We start from the raw sequence: 18,660 nt of genomic DNA on the forward strand, positions 1-18,660 counted from the left end.
CCTATTTACCATCGTCCCATAATTGTCACAGGGGCCATTGTTCATCAATTACAACAGTCTCACTTTAACCTGAAAAAGCTGTTATTTAGCTAACAGCTAGCTAACTTAGCAAACAACCATCAGTTATATCTGTTAGCATAAATCCAATGTAGACACATCAAGTAATGTGCGGAGAATTTAGAAATAGTGGTTCTTTATTTGAACATTTACATTTTAACTTTACTGTGTTTTTAAATGTTACCCCAGATAGGAGAAAAGCTTATAAAATATGAGTTTTTTTGTTGCTTAAAGTAGGCATCGCTAAAATGCAGTAGTAATATACAGTGTCACCTGGAATGATTCAACCCAATCACTAAATAGCCTAAATGTTAGCATTGTACATTTCTGCAAACTACAGACATGTTACATTTGTACATTATGTGAATAGGTTTAGGTTAGGAAACTTTAGGTTTCATTATTATGTAGTCATCGTGTAGTTAGGTTTATGTTTTGTGGCACAATCCCGGAAGAAAAGGCAGCGATGTCTCAGTAAAAAACACTTGCTGTTCATGACACTATCCCTGGTGGACAGTCTATGGTGGAAACACAGTGATGGTGGTTAAAAGGCTGCTGGAAACACAGCTATGACTTGCTAAGAACAGTCAGTTTGTTGTTTGTTGGTCTCGATCAGTGGTCTGCAGCTTGGCAGGTGTCATGCCTTGTTGACACGCCATCCAAATAAAACTCAGCTCATATACTACGTCACTTTAGAAATGTCGATATGATATAAATCTAACATATCTGTGGTTTGCAGAAACATAAAGTGCCAACATTTTCCTCTGATGCTGAGCTTTCTATTATAGGTTATTTACACATGAAGAACTTAACAATCTTAGAACAAACTTTTTTTTTTTTATTATGACTTCTTAATTGTCATACTTGGAGTAGTATTTTCCATGGTATTGATTTAAACCCTTTTTTGTCCACCACTCGAAGACGTTAATGGCTAGCTGACCAGATGCTACATTAAACCTAAATATAACTGGCGAACAACATAGAAAAACATAGAACAAGCTGATTCATCCCTTCCTGTGTATTAAAGCCTATTGAGAGAGACAGTCAAATACATCTTGGCTCGTCCAGCCAGAACACCCTCTCAACCAGCTGTTCACAGCTGCTGTTGCTCATGAGCTGAGGGCCTCTGTAGGATGTGTTACATCATGCGAAAGCCCTTCCTACATGATGACGGAAATCTACTGTATATCAGCTGTTAATCTGCTTTATGATAACTTGCTGGAGAGAAGCTCGTAGTATGAGTACAATATTTGATAGCTGCTCCTGTGAAAGGTGCTCAGATCTTTGCCTTGTAATATCCTGTTTAACCTTATCGGCTCTCAGTGTCTCAGTATTTCCTCACCAGTAATGGAAAGTCATATTTAGCCTACTCAAGCACTGTAGAATGTAGAATGTAGAATGTAGAGGTATTTTTATTTTTATTTTACTTTAGTATTTTCATCCTCTACTACTTCATACTTCTGCTCCAATACAATTCAGAGGAAATATTATACTTTTTACTCCTGTAAAAGGAGTTGTAATTAATCTGCAGATTGACATTAATACAAAATAAAATCAACAAATAAATTCTGATGTAATATTATAGGGAACAGTATAACATATGTGAAGACATTATTGGTTCCCGTGGGGTAGATTCACAATCATACAGTATATAAAGCAATTAAAATTAGCCTCACCTTTACCAGCTGTAACATTAAAGTGATGAACACATGGCCACATCGTAAGAGTTATCCAGCAACATACATTATTCTGAAATTGACTGCATCATGAGTGCTATTTGGTAGTAGTATATTTTGATGCTTACTTATTTTTTTGTAAATGCAGGACATTTACTTCTTTGTCATTGCAACTTGTACTCCAGTATCAGCACTTCTTCCTCACCCACATCCTCGAGGGCTGACAGAGTAAAATCAGTGTTGGTTTAATGACTGTAGATTTTTTCCTGTGAGGAAATTGGTTAAGATTCTCTCAGTTTGCTTAACTAAGCTTCTGGCAGTTCGAGGCCATGTTGTTGAGCCATTACTGAGATGTTGATTTAGACCAATGTATACACATGACGCCCCCCTTTGCCTGCATACACTGAACAATACAACATTTTGTTTTTGACCAAATACATGTATTTTGACAGCTTACAGCAACTGTTGAACATCTTCATGTGAATCTAGCGGTTCTTGTTTTGTGGTGAGTAAACAACACAGCAGGAAGAAGATGCTTTCCTGAATAAGACCAGTGTTGTCTTTCTGCCAATGGGGATGGTTTCTGCTGGTTGTCATGAATGCAGACAATCACTACACTGTTTGGCTGGAGGGCGCCTTTTTAAAAGTTGCTCCTGTTGCTCACCATGCCATCTCTGTTTTCACTGTCTCAGCCCGCATGTCCAGATAAAGTCAGTAAGTCTAGTTTAGGAGGTAGATATCAAGTGTGTTGGTAGAGCTGGTTTACTTTGACCGATAAAAAGATTAACAAAGCTGAGCAGAAAAATGAGATTTGGCACATTGATTGGGCTGGTAATAACAGACAGAAAAGGGACATTATATGTTTATTTTTTTGCTTTCTTTGACTCTCACCAAGTCTTCTTTGACTGAGGGAGTAGGCCTATAGTTTCAATAAGGTTGGAAAGGGGCATACAATTTCCAGTAAATTCCAGTAAATGTCCAGAAACTTGGGAACCATGGGAAGTTAAGCTGGGAAATTTTGGAAATTGGAAACTGCCTCCACACATTGGATAGTAAATGTGGCATTTTTCTGTAAAATAAGATAACAAAAAAGCTTTTAAAACCACTAATGCAATGGCATGAACAGATATATAGTTAGCTAAACAACTGGAATGCTCTTCAAAATATTTTACAATTGATGTATAAATTCTTGTATGCTTACAGAAAACTGTCTTGCAGGAGGCAGAAGAAACAGCATCACATTTGAAGTAGCTAGCACCATATTAAGCTAGCCTCTTAAATGGTCAATGAAATGGTGCTAGCTAGCTTACGTTTGGCACCTAACTTACCAGCTAGTTAGCGACTGTATGAATACATTTTCATTTAATTTGCAAGTTCAACATTAATGCCATAGATCAAATAGGCCTATATTTACCCCATAATATTATCAAAACTTACTTGACTTTATGTAGTCCGCAGGCTCAAATGTGTGGCTTCAATAGTTTTGTGCTTAAGGTGTGGCCTCAATACTCCAGGGTTGTAGAAATCATCAGTGCACGTGATGGAGGAATGCACAGTGCATGTAGGGGGTGTGGTCTCAATAGCCCTACAGTAAGCAGTGTGCTGTGTGCAGCAAAGTTTCCAACTTTGAAAATTCACGGGATTTTGCAACCCTAAGTTTCAAAATAACAAAGTTCCCAAGCCACCTAGTTTGTGAGGTGTGTCAGTTTTGACGTTTCTGTTTCTTTTCTGACGATCCACAGAACTAACACAAGGCAGGGAAAAAGCTGAACAAGGATTATTGAGAATACAAGAAAAAGAAACAAAACAGCAGGCCAAGTCCTCCCAAAATTACATCTCGTATGGTCCACTACCGACTCGATGTCCTATTTTTATATTTTCTCATGTACTACCAGTTATTATACTTAAACACTGCATAACACGGTCAATAACTTATCACGATCCACAGCAATAGAACCTTCATGTCGTCTTTATGCACGACGTTGTCCACAATCTCCCTTTTGTCATGTGCACTAAATTGCCTTACAGTACCACACCACACTAGGGCTGCCACTAACGATTATTTTCATTGTCGACTAATCTGTCGATTATTTCTTCGATTAGTCAACTAATCATTTCATCGAAAAATGTGTTAAAATGTTGAAAAATGTCTGTCGCTCCCAAACCCCAAAATTACGTCATCTAATGTCTTGTTTCGTACTCACGCCAAAGGGATTTAGTTCACTGTCACGGGAGAGTGTGTAAAGCTGCCAATATCTGAACGTAAGAAGCTGCAATAAGAGTATTTTGGGGTACTTTTATAGTGCTTTTCTATGAAAAATGACTCAAACTGATTAGTCGACTACTAAAATAGTCACAGATTATTTTAATAGTCGATTAGTCATCGATTAGTCGACTAATCGTGGCAGCCCTACACCACACCTGGTGTAATTAACTGTATTCTAAAGTATCAACACAGATGTCTTAAACAAATATTTATGTGCTCAAGTGGCTCATTCAGAGAGGTTTGAAACCCTACTTTAAATATTGAGCTATAATTCTTTGATATACTTTAAGCTGCATCCCAGTTCCATACTACTAACTGTACACAATGTGATGCGATACAATGTGCCAAAAATCAGTCAAACTGTGGCTTTAGAATTTCACTGCCATTTAAGCTTCACAGGGACAAAACTGACTGAGTGAAATATTGTGACTGCGATCGGATGTATTGCCTTGAATATATGCACAGACATTCATGGTTCCCAGAGGATAAATACTACTGACTCAGATGACCCTCTGACTTTCCTGTCGTGCCTCCAACAGGTTGACAATTTGGATTTAGAGTGAAATATGAGATGGATATCTGTAAAATTAGGCTCATGCTCCCCAGAGGTTGAATTTAAATGATCCTCTCACTTTTCAGCTTGCACCAACATCAGGTAAAAAATTATGTTTGTCCAATACTTTGGTTTATGACCAAATACCAGCAAAACTAATGACATCCTCACTAGCTAAGATAATAAATATTATACCTGCTAAACCTCAACATTTTAATATTGCCATTGTGGGCATGTTAGCATGCTGATGCAGTGTTTCCCACAGAAGTTGACTCTGTTTGTGGTGGTAGCTGGTATAGAAATGGTCTGTAGTATAGAAATGGGACACAGCTGTTGAAATCCTGTGATGTCGATGAACTTCTTTATGTTTCCCAACCTGTCTGTGAGCTCTACATTAAAGCCATATGAAGTCACCAAAGAGCTTATGTTGCTAGCACAGTTTTACTACACAGCCAGTCACAGTTAGTGCTGTGTTGGGTTTTAATTTTATATATCAAGAGAATCTTGATCTGGTTTTTATATTGGTATTAGAACCAGTCAGCTGACCAAATGTACAGTCTAGGAAAGTGGAGATTTTTCCACTGCAGCCTATATTTTATTGTAGCTTTAATGTAGATTAAGCTAACAACATTTTGCATTTGACTACAAGAAAACACACTAATTTAATATTAAGTCATATTATTCTGGGCCACCCACATATGCACAAGTTTAATGAATGTATTTACATGCCAACCAAACAGCAGATATTGGAGTTGGGGGTCTGGCTCATACAAGCATCATATCCTGTTTATTATAACAACCCAGATAAAATCTTGAGAAAACTGAACAGGGTCAGCTGGGATACAGAGGCTCGGTAGGTTTTCATGAACAAATATTGTGTTCATTACTAAATGTAATAGAAGATCATATCATTACACCTCAGCGGTTCCTGACCTTTTTGGCTTGTGCCTCTTTAAATGACTCATCTGCATGTGATGTGACCCTTTTTTTCAGATGTTTGATATGACAATATGTTGTGTGTAATATAACCTAGAGGGTAAAATTAGTCAGCTTTTTTTTTTTATAGAGAGAGAAACTTAGGTATTAGAGAATGAAAAATAAACATAATTTTGCACAGAAGAAATGTTTTGAGCAGGTTATGATACATACAAACACTTAAACTCAATAAGACCTACCATTAAGATATGACTAGTTACAGAATAATGTCGCTATGCAAATGCATTCACTGGAGCTCATAAATCCTTTAGTAAAAATTACATGTTGCATCTTTGACCTGGCCATGCCTTTAAGCCATTTCCCCAATTGCAGATGTTCCTGTTGAACGTGAGTGAAAGGAAAGGAATCCTCATTTCAGGTCTCAACAGAGGCATCAATCATCCCACTGATCCACATCATGTTGTAGAGGAGGCTATTGTTGGCTGTTAAGTTTTCATTACAAGTCCTTTTAATTGACTCTTACAAATCCAGTCGTGCAGAGATCACAGAGGGTGGCAGTGGGTTAAAGTCCTGTACCTTTGTAAGAGAAGCCCATTGAAAGCCTGCACCCTGGTCGGCTAAGTGGCTGTGGAGTGAGTGGTTTATAAGGAAAGCTTATCCAGCCATGTAAATATTCCTCTGGTGCTCTCCAGACATTTTGGGGGATGGGGGGAAGTACAGAGTCTGTCTGATCTCTGCTAATGTCATCAGTCACCAATGTCTTAAGTTGTGCCATGCGCTGTGGGCCAGGCCTTTTTAGCAGGGCTGTCTGAAAACCTTAAAAGAATAGTTGAGTTGTAATGCACCCTCACACACAAACACTTGCACATGTAAATTTGCATGTTGGAGGGCGCATGATATTCGCACATACACCTCGCTGTATCCTTCTCTTGCTATTCATTTCTTGGCTGAAACCTTTGGAGATAGGGACCGAGATGGTTTAGAAATGAGACAGCACATTTTAGAGTTATTTCCTGTATCTGTGTCACATGGGTTTCACCACTGCCCCACGCCCATAGAACGCTAGCGGTGGTCCTGAGTTTGTTAATTCCAATGGGAGGAATGAACGTTAGCACAAATTATGACAGAGTCTTTCACCCCAAAGTCACTAAAGTAAAAAATGGACCCATTTTTCACAAGCCACAACATTCTGACACTAAAATGGCATTTTCTGACAGACAAGTCAGGAGAAAATTATCTTTGTTCAAGACCTGTGTTTGTCTCAGCAACAAACTTTCATGAGATCTTGCAACAGCTGATATTATGTTGTACTCGGCTGATATCAGATACTAAGCAGTTAGATATGAGCAGCAAGGCACAAACATTAAATTTGTAGTCAGGTGCTGCCTTAAATACTGTTGTATTATGCCAGTTGAATCAGATCTGCTAATGGCGCTAATGAGGGATTGGATTTTTTTTTTAATTTACACCTTCTAAGCAGAAGAGGTAAGATAATGCTATCTTGGAGCCTCGTGGTACAGAGTCTGTCCACCTCTGAGCTGCTGTGTCGTGTCCGCAGCTAACTGTACCAAAGAGTAGCATAAAAGTCAAGGGCGCTCAGTCAACAACAATATCAGGGGACCAAAATGTCCCCGGAAGTACACTTCACAGTTCACTAACTTGTAAAAACAACAAAACCCCCAACTGCTCGACTTGAAGCAGTCTCAGTCAACTGATGGGCCCTCATTGTATTGTTTTGAATCTGCTTTCATCCATCCACACATTGCTCACAACACTTCAAAATTAAATGGGGGGATGCGGTGGTGAGAGACGACTACACCCACTTAGGAGACAGGAAGTGTATACCATTTCATACCATTGGTGCATCTTGTAATGTGTCATCTTTTGTTATAGAGCATTTGTCGATAGGGATAAATGCCACCTTCCCAGCCAATTTGCAGATACATATAACAGCAGCTAGCATGGCAGTAGCAGTTAGTTTTAATAATTTTATAGATTTGGTAAATATGTTTGCTAAGATAGCAACTTTGTAGCAAGTTAACTTTAAAGCCTCTCTATATTTTAGAGTAACATGAATGAAATAACTACTTAATGTACTACATAATGTAAAAGAGGTTTAAAGTGACAAACCCAGAGAGAATTATCAACAGACTCTACAGTCCCTTCAGCTCTACTGAGTTTTCCAGCGTCTTTCAGCTCATTGTTTTGGTTTTTATGGCCCACATCTTTGCTGTTTTGGTTCACTCTCACAGCTTATGTCAGCATTGTTTCCAGCAGCAGCAGACAGCTGTTCTCAGAAAACAAGCCCTGATAAACCCATTACCTGCTCAGCACCAATCAGCAGTCAGACATAGTCTGAAACTAGCTGGTAAACATCTGCTATATCAACTTTACGAGGTGATAATATGTCAGCGTTGCGTTTACAACTTGTTGCGCCAGAAAAATGAATGCAGGTTTAAATCTACACTAAGTTCAAATTTCACCTTCAAAGACCTCACTGGCACATGTTAATCCCAGACCTTATTTTCTGCATAAATTACATCTAGTATTGAAAAATGGTTTTGCTGCTGAGGAATTCTTCACTTGGCTTCATGCATAAACTTCACAGTGTTTTTGGCTTCTTCAAAAGGCTCCTCTGGCTACACTGGTTTTTAATTCACACATTAACAGAGGATACAGCGGTGCTGACTTTGACCTCACGCTGAGGTTGCAGAACTTTGGCTTAACTTGATGTGACATTATTTGAACATTATGTGAGCATTGTTGATCACAGACAGATGTTTAACCGTCCAGGCACTAATGCTGGACCTAGAGTGTTTTTCTTGAATCTAAGATTTAAACCCCCCCATGACCAACTGTTAGTGATAATGATCCGGGATCTGCAGTACAGCCACTGAGGTAATAGCTGCAAACTGATCTTCAAGCTGATAACTGATATCAAAGTGTTGTGCTGTACCTTATAAGCCTCCGTAAGCTGGAGCAGGGGGTGGTAAAGGGAGGTGTCAGCCTTGGTTCCTCTCCTTTATGGTGGTATACAGTGTTTCTTCTGTCATGATTTTAGTTCTGATCAAGGCAATAGATTATTATTTTGGTGCCAAATGCCCAACTCAGATCGTTTTTTACCCTTCAAATTCTTTGTCCAGATTCATACTTCTTTCATCAGCTGTGTGTGTAACAAAACTTTATTTCTAAGAAAAGTTAAATGCATATGATTTTACTGTCAATCAAAACAAATGTTTCTTGGTGTAATCTTGAACTTTTCCTGGACACACCCCTTCACCACAGAGTAAGATTTTGTTTTCCTTTCTGCTGTCCAGTATCAGTGTTTTGATCGGCGCTCCGAAAGCCAACACCACTCAGCCCAACATCACCGAAGGAGGAGCTGTGTACTTGTGCCCCTGGAGCCAAGCTAACTGCAGCATGATCAACTTTGACAAGAAAGGTAGGGTGTCTTGTTAAGTCTAAATTGACGGTTGGCCTCTTTGTAACCACAAAGATAAAAATGTGATATGTTAAAAACCAAGCTCAATATTCAAAATCCAAGGGAGAGAATTTTCCCTACATCATAATCACAGCAGTAGTTGGTAACTCACATTGTTCCAGGATATAAAAATGTCACTTTGCCCAACGGTGCTGTTAAACTGTTGAGACAGGACTGTGCAGTAAACTCTCAGCTGTCTCTAACCAGCCATAAAAGAGGCTGAGAGAAGCTATAGGTAGCATCCCGAGTTCAGCACCGCTGTGCTTGACCTTGAGGTCAAATGCCCGACTTCTTGCCACCCAACAGCTCCTTTTCCAACGCTTCTCTGTTTTGACTGAAACCAGCCTTTGATGTCTCTCCCGTGTTTTAAGGGTGACTGAGGTTTCCTCCACGCCACCTCCCTCGCTAAGGTCTCCATTTTGGGACACGGGTTGTATTTTGCAGTGTTTTCACAGAGCTTTGATTTCCTGCTGGACTATGGCCCAGTGTTGTGAGCGCTCTTTAATTAGGGCAGTCATTAGAGGGACAAGGACCCCAGAGGACCTGGGGCTGCCCACAGCTCTGCCAGAAAAATAATCACCTCCATCAGAAACACAGGAAGCGATAAGGACCACCATTTGAGGATCACAGGGTTGAACTTATCATACGCCCGTGCATGCTGATAACAAGTTCCGGTTTACACAGACCGAGAGCTGTGACTGTGCAAACTCTGCGTACATAAATACACACCTACAAACTGTTTACAAACGGTCTCTGCAGACAGCCTCTGAAATGTGATACAGCGTAGAAGAAACATGCTAAACCACACTCATGTTCACACACACACACACAAACACATATATATATACACACACAAACACATATATATATACACACACTTGCTTACGCTTTTAAATTCTGTAGTCTTGCATTTCCCATTACAGGCCTCAGGATTCATAGTGTGTTTGAGGACACAGCCCAGACTCTATTAACCAAACAGGCACTGCGAATTGTAGCCAGGAGAGTTTAATGTCACCACTCTGCTGCAGACAGCAGGAACATATATCAGAAAATGTGCCACAGTAAAGCTTACACAGTTACAGGCATATTTAAGTATGATTTAAGGCGCCGGGTTTCAGTTAAATGGCTTTTCAAGGATGCTGAATGGCAAAAAAACTTTGACAAAAATCTTGCATGCTGGATCTGACAGCAAAGTCCAACGTCACAAACTTTTATACAGTACTTGGATAAGGATAGGGATGGTATTTCCAAGTCAGGGACTTGTTTTTACAGTGTTCCATAGGACATAAAGGCAACCTGGCTCACCTACCTGGCTCAGACGATTTGCGGGGGAATAGCAGTCCAAGAAGAACTATCTTATTTTTCCACATTAATTATTGTAAGAGCATGTTGTTGTTGAAAGCAAAAATCGTGGAGGTGTAATGCTGCTGAGGCTGCAAAAGTACAGCGTTTGGCAGGGAAATCACACACACACACACACACACACACACACACACACACACACACACACACACACACTTGCAGCACTCCACCACCCTCTCCCTCATCACTGTTCCTTGCCTTCGTACTGCCAGGGCCTCTTCTTAAAACAGATCTTGACAATGAAGTACAGCCGTTTGGGTTACAGTAACAACAAGGTCCAAGTCCCTTTGAGCTGTTTGATGTCTGCCATAGCATGGAGGATGGATTAAGACTGCAGACCCCGGGAACAAGGCCATAAAATATCCATGTAAAAAGCCAAGAACATGTGGGGAACGCTCTCAAATGAAGCCCTGACAGCACAAATATCAAACGCCGATGACAGGGGGATTTTTGACTAAGTTAAAATAGCAACTTGTGACATCACTGAAGTTTCTCTTATATTAGAGTCACAGAAGAGCTGTGTACGACTCTGTGTAAATATGCTCTTAAATGTGTTTTTCTTCTCTATGTTCTTCTAGGTGATCGATATTTTTATATAAATGATGTGAACACTCAGGTTGAGTTCAAGTCCCATCAGTGGTTTGGAGCTACTGTGCGTTCCCATGGTAACAGCGTCCTGGTAAGGTTGGGTCAGGGTTGGTGGGTCTGTTTGGATAATTTATCTCTGCTGTGTGATTATATGCTATGCAATTTTTTAAACTGAATTCAACCACTTGTATTGTTGGTGCGCTAGCAGAGATTTGTCAATATGGGCGTTTGGGACTCCATGTTGGTTCGTTTAATGTACTATACAGACAAGGGCTCAGAATCGGTACTCAGTACCTTAAATGTATCAAACCTTTCTGTACCCAGATCGAGAAAAATATTACTGTTGGCTCACTACCACGGCAGCTACAACCCATACAGTCTGTGATGTGGTAAAGTTGAGCCTGGCGTATTTGATGGAGTTGGCAGTTCAGTGTGTGTTCAGTGTATGCCACCAAAATGTTCAAAAGTATGGCTACACTCCACTCCATTCACATTATGGGTATCAAGGGTACTGGTATTGTGGTACTGGTATTGGTATTGCTATCATGATTTTAGAAACAATATCCAGCCTAGGAACAGACCAGGTTATCAGACCAGGAAACAGTCATTCACCTTAAAGTATGCTTTGCTACAAAAAATATTGTCACTGTCTAGATAGGGTTGAATAGTTTGTATTTCATTAGCCTTCTCTGTCAGAGTCAGAAATGCTGAATGCAAACAGGAACAACAATGGTTATATTCATGATATAATGCTATCTTCGCTAATGCAACGACTGACAGGTCCCAGGCAAAAAGTTACCATCCTCAGCAGTTAATAATTCACGTTGTTCTTGTATTGTGGGGTAGACTAGTTGCTGCAGGCACCATAACCTTGCCTCACATACGAACACAGTTTGAGGGTTTCTGTTTATTGTATGTATTTTCAAACAGTAAATTTCACTTTTACAAGGATGAAGGGTTACACAATGAGACAAATGACATCAAATACAAATGAAATACAGAGCAGTACACAGCTGCTTAAAAGTTGGCTAATGTTTCATAAACATTTTAGGCTTGAGACATTCCTGAGCAATGCTATTTCTAACAACCTGTTTTCCCAGAAAGTCTATTTGACTAATGTAATGTAACCCCTTGGCCATGGCAGTAGGTACTTCACAGCACATATTGTTTTATTCCATAACTTGTGCTTGCTCTTGTGTTTTAGTCTTTGGCCAAGAAATGACCTCAACTTCCTAACGTTAGTGATACCAAGAATTGTTCTCACTGATTCGTTTCAAAGTCTCTAAGGCTTGACAGACCTTGTGTGTGTAGTTACAGTTGCTAAGCTATGATTGCACAATTGATGTTCGAGCAAGGAGTTCAGGGTCAATGTAACTCATCTCAGCTGGAAAATGTAGTCATGTTTTTTGTCACAGAGCTGTCTCTCTGTGCTTGCCAGGCCTGTGCTCCCAGGTATTACTGGAGGACTGAACATGATACACCCTTCGCCGATGTCACAGGAACTTGCTACCTCTCTGTAGACAGTCTCAAAACGTTTGTGGAGTATGCCCCCTGCCGAACAGGTGAGTTACTGTAATAATAGCCAACCTCCAGGAGGGGTACAGCGAATGTTCCAGCACACTTACATTAATCCAGCAGACACAGAGCAACATTAGCATTTATATGTTATCATGTGTCTGTCCACTAGATCAATGTGAGACATGTATTAAATCTCCTTTTAGCTTGGTTATTAATAAGCTGAGCACTATATCTTTGTGTTCAGGTGATGGATGCTTACCAGCTAGCTGATAACTGTGTGGATTTACCGGATTTTGTTTGCTTAAAACAGCTACCTACAAGGGTAGACTGGAGTGCAGCACATACTCAATCATACAGTGAATGTGGTAAAACCAGAATGAGCTAAAAAGGCTAAAAAGGTCTAAAGAGCAGCACTCTACCACTTCTGTAGCAGTCATTCTCAACTGTTGTCTCGTTCAGAGGTTTTCAAACTGTGAGGCATGTCCCCTCCTGGGGATGTGAGAGAGTTGAAGCCATGGGTGGATGTGGAGGGATAAACATGAGGCAAACAATGCTGCTGTTCCAAAAACAACTAGAATTTAGTCACTGTTGTTTCAGTAATCAGCAATCAGTGTACTTTAAAATTGCCCAATTATTGCAATTCCAATCTAAAATCGGACTGCTTCTCTGAACCATAACTTCTGTTCAGCTCAGCTGTTCTTTGTTGTGGTGGACAGTCTTGCCGCACATGCATGCTAATGCATCTGAGTTCCCATGTGTTTATCCCACTGGCCAGCTAATCTCTGCAATTCTGAACTGCACTCACAGGCCGCTTACTGACCCATGGTGGCGGAACATCATGGTTGTGAAAATGTAAGATCCATCCTCCGGTTTCCCTCCAGGTCTTCCCGCTTAAAACCGTTAGTTATGTCAACACTGTTGTCGTTGTTTAGCACTGTTAGCACCATTAGCTGCTTTTAGGGGATCCTGGGGGATCCCGAGGCATTCTCAGGCCAGATTAAGCTATATAATCCCTCCAGCATGTTCTGGGTCTGCCCTGGTGCCTCCTACCAGTAGGACATGCCCTGAACACCTCTAACTCGGAGCGCCCAGGAAGCATTATGATCGGATACCCAAACCACCTCAACTAACCCCTTTCAACACGAAGGAGCAGCGGCTCTACTCAGAGCTCAGTCTGGCTGTCTGAGCTCCTTGCCATTCCTCTAAGGCTGAGCCCAGCCACCCCACAGAGGAAACTCATTTCGGCTGCTCATTCTTTCACTACCCAAAGCTCATGACCATAGTGAGGGTGGGGACATAGGTGGACTGGTAAATCGAAACCTTTGCCTTCCAGCTCAGCTCCCTCTTCACCATGACTCTGCGGCACAGTGCCTGCATCACTGGTGATGCCTTGCCAAACCACCGATCCATCTCACACTCTATTTTTCCCTCTTATGAACAATGACCCTGAGACACTCATACTCCTTTGCTTGGGGCATCAACTGTTTCCCAACCCATGCTGTATAGTGCTCCTTTGAATTATATATTGTTGGGTAAATACATTTTTGGGTGCTGCAGCACCAACATACAACAACAGCACCCATACCTCCTGTGGTGATGGACAAAGGAGAGTGTGCAAATATTTGCCCTTTGCTGCAAACCTGTGACATTCTGTAGAAAAGAAATAAAAAGTACTAGTTCAGGATTAGTCTTACACAGTCTTTTTATTTTTATTTGTTTTCTTGCATTTTTAGACTTGGTATAAAGTGTGTTTGCATTGAATATTCAGAATACAGCCACCAGCATATTTTAGGAAGGATGCTGTTTACAGCTTAGGTCAGCTCTGTAAACTTATCAAGAGAACCAGATTGTCAAACTGTTAGTAGATAAAGGTCTTGACCTGGATGACAGAGAATCTTAACCAACACGTTACCAGATAAACCCACAGCTACAAATTGACCTCTAAAACGTTGTCTTTTTTTTCTCCTTCTTTTTTTTCAAAGTGTCTGGTTTTCAACATTTGAAATGTGACAATGACAACACTGGGGATTTCTGCCTCTGAACAGAACAGAAAGTTTGTTTTGTTAGTTTTCATGAAACAGAAAGGTTATTAGTGTTTCTCGTGTTTGTTGCTGTTCTTCGCAGAAAGACATGGACCTGTTGGACAGGGCTACTGTCAGGGGGGATTTAGTGCAGACTTCACCAAGGTAAGAGAAATATTTGTTGGAGTTTTTGCTGGTTTCTACATAATCACATAGCTACTGTTTCTCTGTTTGAGCTGATGTAAGCAGTGTACATGAGATTTGCAGAGTTTGTTTGAAACTCAAACTGGTGACACACAGACTCCTCAGCTCTGGCAACTGTTGTGTGTTACAGGACGGGAGGGTTGTGCTTGGAGGACCAGGCAGCTTTTACTGGCAAGGTTAGCTCACAAGAATGTGGAGCAGCAATGGATTTTTTAAGAGATATCCTCCAATAGATTTTTCCCTTGAATGAGTCATAATATCAATCCATCATCTTTGTCCGTGAACAAACTTAAGTGAAACAACTCAGGAGTCTGACTTTTAACCTTCTGTTACCCATTCATCCCATAGGTCAGCTGATCTCAGCCACCACAGAAGAGATTGTTAAGGCCTACTACCCCTCGTACTTCCTGCTGTCAGTCGCTGGGCAGATTCAGACACGACAGGCTCAGGGGAGCTATGATGACAGTTATCTCGGTGAGGATATACACTTGAGTCAAACAGGATTACTGAAATTATTAGCCCAACAGTTCTGCTACTGATATGACAAATGCCACTTATAGTACAACTGCTGCAGCAACCTGCCAGCAGCAGAACCAGCAGATCCAAGCTGATTGGTTTTTCTTATCATCTGTCTAAACAATTTGGTCAAGAACAACATATCTTAGTAGCAGGATACCATGACATGTGATGTCGATATTCATGGTGCTCAGAGGTTAATATCTGAGGTGTTAGTGATCCAATGACCTTTTCTCTAGGACCTCAGTAAAGTCCACATTTTAGCCTAGATTTTGGAAAGTCCCTGTCATGGAAAAAATTAACACCTTGAAAACTAAAGATAGCTCTCCAGATGATTAGAACCTCCCTACTTAACTCTAGTGGCACTATCATGCCAAATTTAAAAAAATCTATAAAAAAAAATCTAACTTGAAGATCTTCCTAAAATTCTCTCATCTTAGTCATATTCCCTGGAGGAAGAATTCTTTCCATTTTGGACAGCTCATGAGCTTTCCACTAACACCACCCTCATATCAAATTGTCAACTTTGTACACTGCAGTCTGACTGCAATAATTTTGCTTGTGAGATTTAGTCTCTTGACCTTTCTTCTTGTTCCACTATCAGGCAAACACATGACTCTTGAAATGACTAAAGATATTGTATGTGATAGTCTGACGTATGTGTCAGATTGCCATTAAATATACTGAGCAAAATCATGCGACCAAGGGGATATAAAGTTATGATTATTACTTTATTACCCTTCTGTAGTGCTACCCTCAGCATACAGTAGACGTTTTGCTTTTTGCTTTATTAGCCCCACTTTAAAGGAATACTTCACCCCCAAAATCAGCATGTGCATATCAGTTACTCACCCGTTAAGCTGAGTGTATGCTTGCCATAGTGTCGCCAGTGTGCTTTAAATGCCACAAAATTATGTCATCACATCTTTTGCGTCGCCCACTGCGCATGTTGCACTTTTCAGCTCGTTGTGGATGCCTTTGAGGGAAGACTGGCCAAGCAGGTTCCCCTGTACAGACATCTCTAATGATCTCTAATAGTGACTCTTCTTCATGGGCGGGACAGTAAAATTCGCCTCACAATTCTTGGAGAGGAATCGTCCACCTAATGGTTAAAGAAGTGCCGTTTTGCCACAGGGTGTGGAAGAACATGATAGATGCTGTAAAAGCTAAAAGAGACAAAATTGCAATACATTCGACTTGGAGGTAAAAAACTATAATAATCACGGTGCACAAATACAGTGTTTGGCAGTAGGTATGTGTTTACTGCTGTTGCCCGGCAGCCTACTTTTCCGGTAAAGTTCTTCCAGTAACATTGATTGACTTCCTGCTTATCTTACTTTGTTTGTACACCGCCTGGCGATTTGGAGCACATTGCAATAAACAATGCATTTAGCATAAACTCCTCAGTGTGAGCCATCTGTGGAGGCCCGTGCCTCGGTGTCTCGTGTGAATATAAACAAATCTTTGTGTTGAATTTGTGATGAAAACTTTGTTTTTACCTCATGACTCCGTGGTGAGCAAGGAATCAAAAATGAGGAAATGTTTGGTTTATTGAAGTAAAAGCTGACTGCGTTTAACATAATCAGAATCAGAATCAGAGATACTTCATTGATCCCCTGGGTGAATTGTTGGCATTACAGGTGCTCCTTACAAGAGCAGAAAGATATATAGCATAGTGCAAAAAAAATAAAAATAAAAAAAATAAATAAATATATGTTTAAATATCAGTATAAAAAGAAACGTTATATGACGTTAGAGTTATTGCACAAGTTAATTTAAAGCATATAAAGCATAACTACATCAAATTATTTATGCAGACGTTTTTAAATATCAAGGTTTTAGCGGAAATTCATTTTTGGGAAATACTACGCATTCAAATGGATAAATGGATCAGACTACATGAGTTGTGTGAGAGTTGTTAACAGATGTTTTGATGTAGTTTTACTGTTGTTGAACGTGGCCCCCCTTTACTTCAGTTCATCAAGAATTTTCTCTGATTTGGATTCTCCATTCGCTGTGGAGAAGTGCAAGAAAAATAAAGTTTACTTCAGGCATTACACATAACACAGGGTTAGCTATGAATGTATAAATGACCATTTTGTGGGTGCTTTTTGCTTTAAGTAGCAAAATTGACAGTACGTCATTAACTTGGGTCTGAGGTTTAAGGTTCACACTAGAGGGAAGTCAGTTGTGATTAACAAATGTGTGAGGGCTTGTCCCTCTACTAATAACCGATAGAATTAGCAAACTTTTAATCTCAGTGATGTAACATTAAACCTTTAATTGTATGTACTATTTCCACACTCGATCTTTAATCTTCATTTCTCCTACAGGGTACTCTGTGGCTGGTGGCGAGTTCAGTGGGGATGATGTGGAAGGTGAGGGTCATATTTACAGTGCAGAGAGCCAAAATGCATGGCTGAGTACAGGGTCTGTCTAATGTTTAACTGCCCAGTCTCGACATACATGATTGTGTTGTTATGGAAAATGATTATTATGTTTTCTTCAGGAAGTAAAAACATTTAGAGACCCAAAGAATCAAAAAGTAAATCTGATAAGAGTGTAAACAGTGTTGTTTCAGCTCCTAACCCTTTGCCCCTTGCTTTGCTCGTTGCAGATTTCATCACAGGAGTTCCAAAAGGACTCATGCTGTATGGTGTAGTAAGGAGTCCCCACAGTTTCATTTTACATTGCAAATAGTCTGAAAAACATGAAGGAGTATACATGCAGTAAGCTCAGATAATGACTTTTGTCCATTTCAACATAGGTGTCCATATTAAATGGAAGTGATCTGAAGTCTCTGCTCAACTTGACAGGGGAACAGGTATGTGCACATCTGGCTGGGGGTTTTCTATAAGAGCCTGACCACTATCTTCATATGTGGGTACACATTAAAGTAGCATGTATAAAGGAGGGCTGAAGATGAAGGAATTTGCCCTGTGGAGAGGAGGCCTATACCAGGGGTCAGAGGTCCGGCTTACAGTATACACAGCTCATGGTTTCTAAGAGCTGTAAATCAAACCCAGAAACACAACCCAGGATAGAGTTCATGTTGTTACTGTATTGATTCAGCATGTGCTTTTGAAATGGGAAGTACCGTAGAGTGGCAGTGTTGGTGAGTCAGACACGTGTTGAGCTTTCCGTCATATTTCTTAAAATATAACCCACAGATGAATTATTTTTAAAACTAAATGTCACTAACTCCCACACTGCTCCCACACAGCTCTCTGAAGTTCAGCTGAAACTAATATGAGGCTCCAGCTGTCTGTTAAATGAAGTGGGTATACTTTCAAGTTACACTATGTTTACATGCCCAAAAAAAAAGTTTATTGCCCTTATTCTGCAATATTCCTACTAAGCTGTTTACACGGCTAATGAAATGAATATTCCACTAGTATTTCTGTTTACATGCAGTCATCCATGCTCCAGTTAACATGCCCTAACGTGTTGTTTATCACATCAAAATATGGAAAAGTGGAAAGGCT

The 18,660-nt window shown here is 40.2% G+C and overlaps 1 protein-coding gene across 1 annotated transcript in view; it reads left to right on the forward strand.

Moving 5' to 3' along the window:
- Positions 1-18,660, forward strand: part of LOC126386528 (integrin alpha-5-like) — a 55,808-nt gene that overhangs the window by 1,902 nt on the left and 35,246 nt on the right. Inside the window, exons 2-10 of the mRNA XM_050038921.1 lie at positions 8,803-8,927; positions 10,907-11,007; positions 12,355-12,478; positions 14,559-14,620; positions 14,790-14,835; positions 15,008-15,133; positions 17,509-17,553; positions 17,793-17,836; positions 17,943-17,999. Coding sequence (XP_049894878.1) covers positions 8,803-8,927; positions 10,907-11,007; positions 12,355-12,478; positions 14,559-14,620; positions 14,790-14,835; positions 15,008-15,133; positions 17,509-17,553; positions 17,793-17,836; positions 17,943-17,999 — 730 coding nt within the window. The remainder of the gene's footprint in view (positions 1-8,802; positions 8,928-10,906; positions 11,008-12,354; positions 12,479-14,558; positions 14,621-14,789; positions 14,836-15,007; positions 15,134-17,508; positions 17,554-17,792; positions 17,837-17,942; positions 18,000-18,660) is intronic.

This window comes from Epinephelus moara, chromosome 24 (assembly GCF_006386435.1).
Source record: "Epinephelus moara isolate mb chromosome 24, YSFRI_EMoa_1.0, whole genome shotgun sequence".
Classification (NCBI taxonomy): Eukaryota; Metazoa; Chordata; class Actinopteri; order Perciformes; family Serranidae; genus Epinephelus; species Epinephelus moara.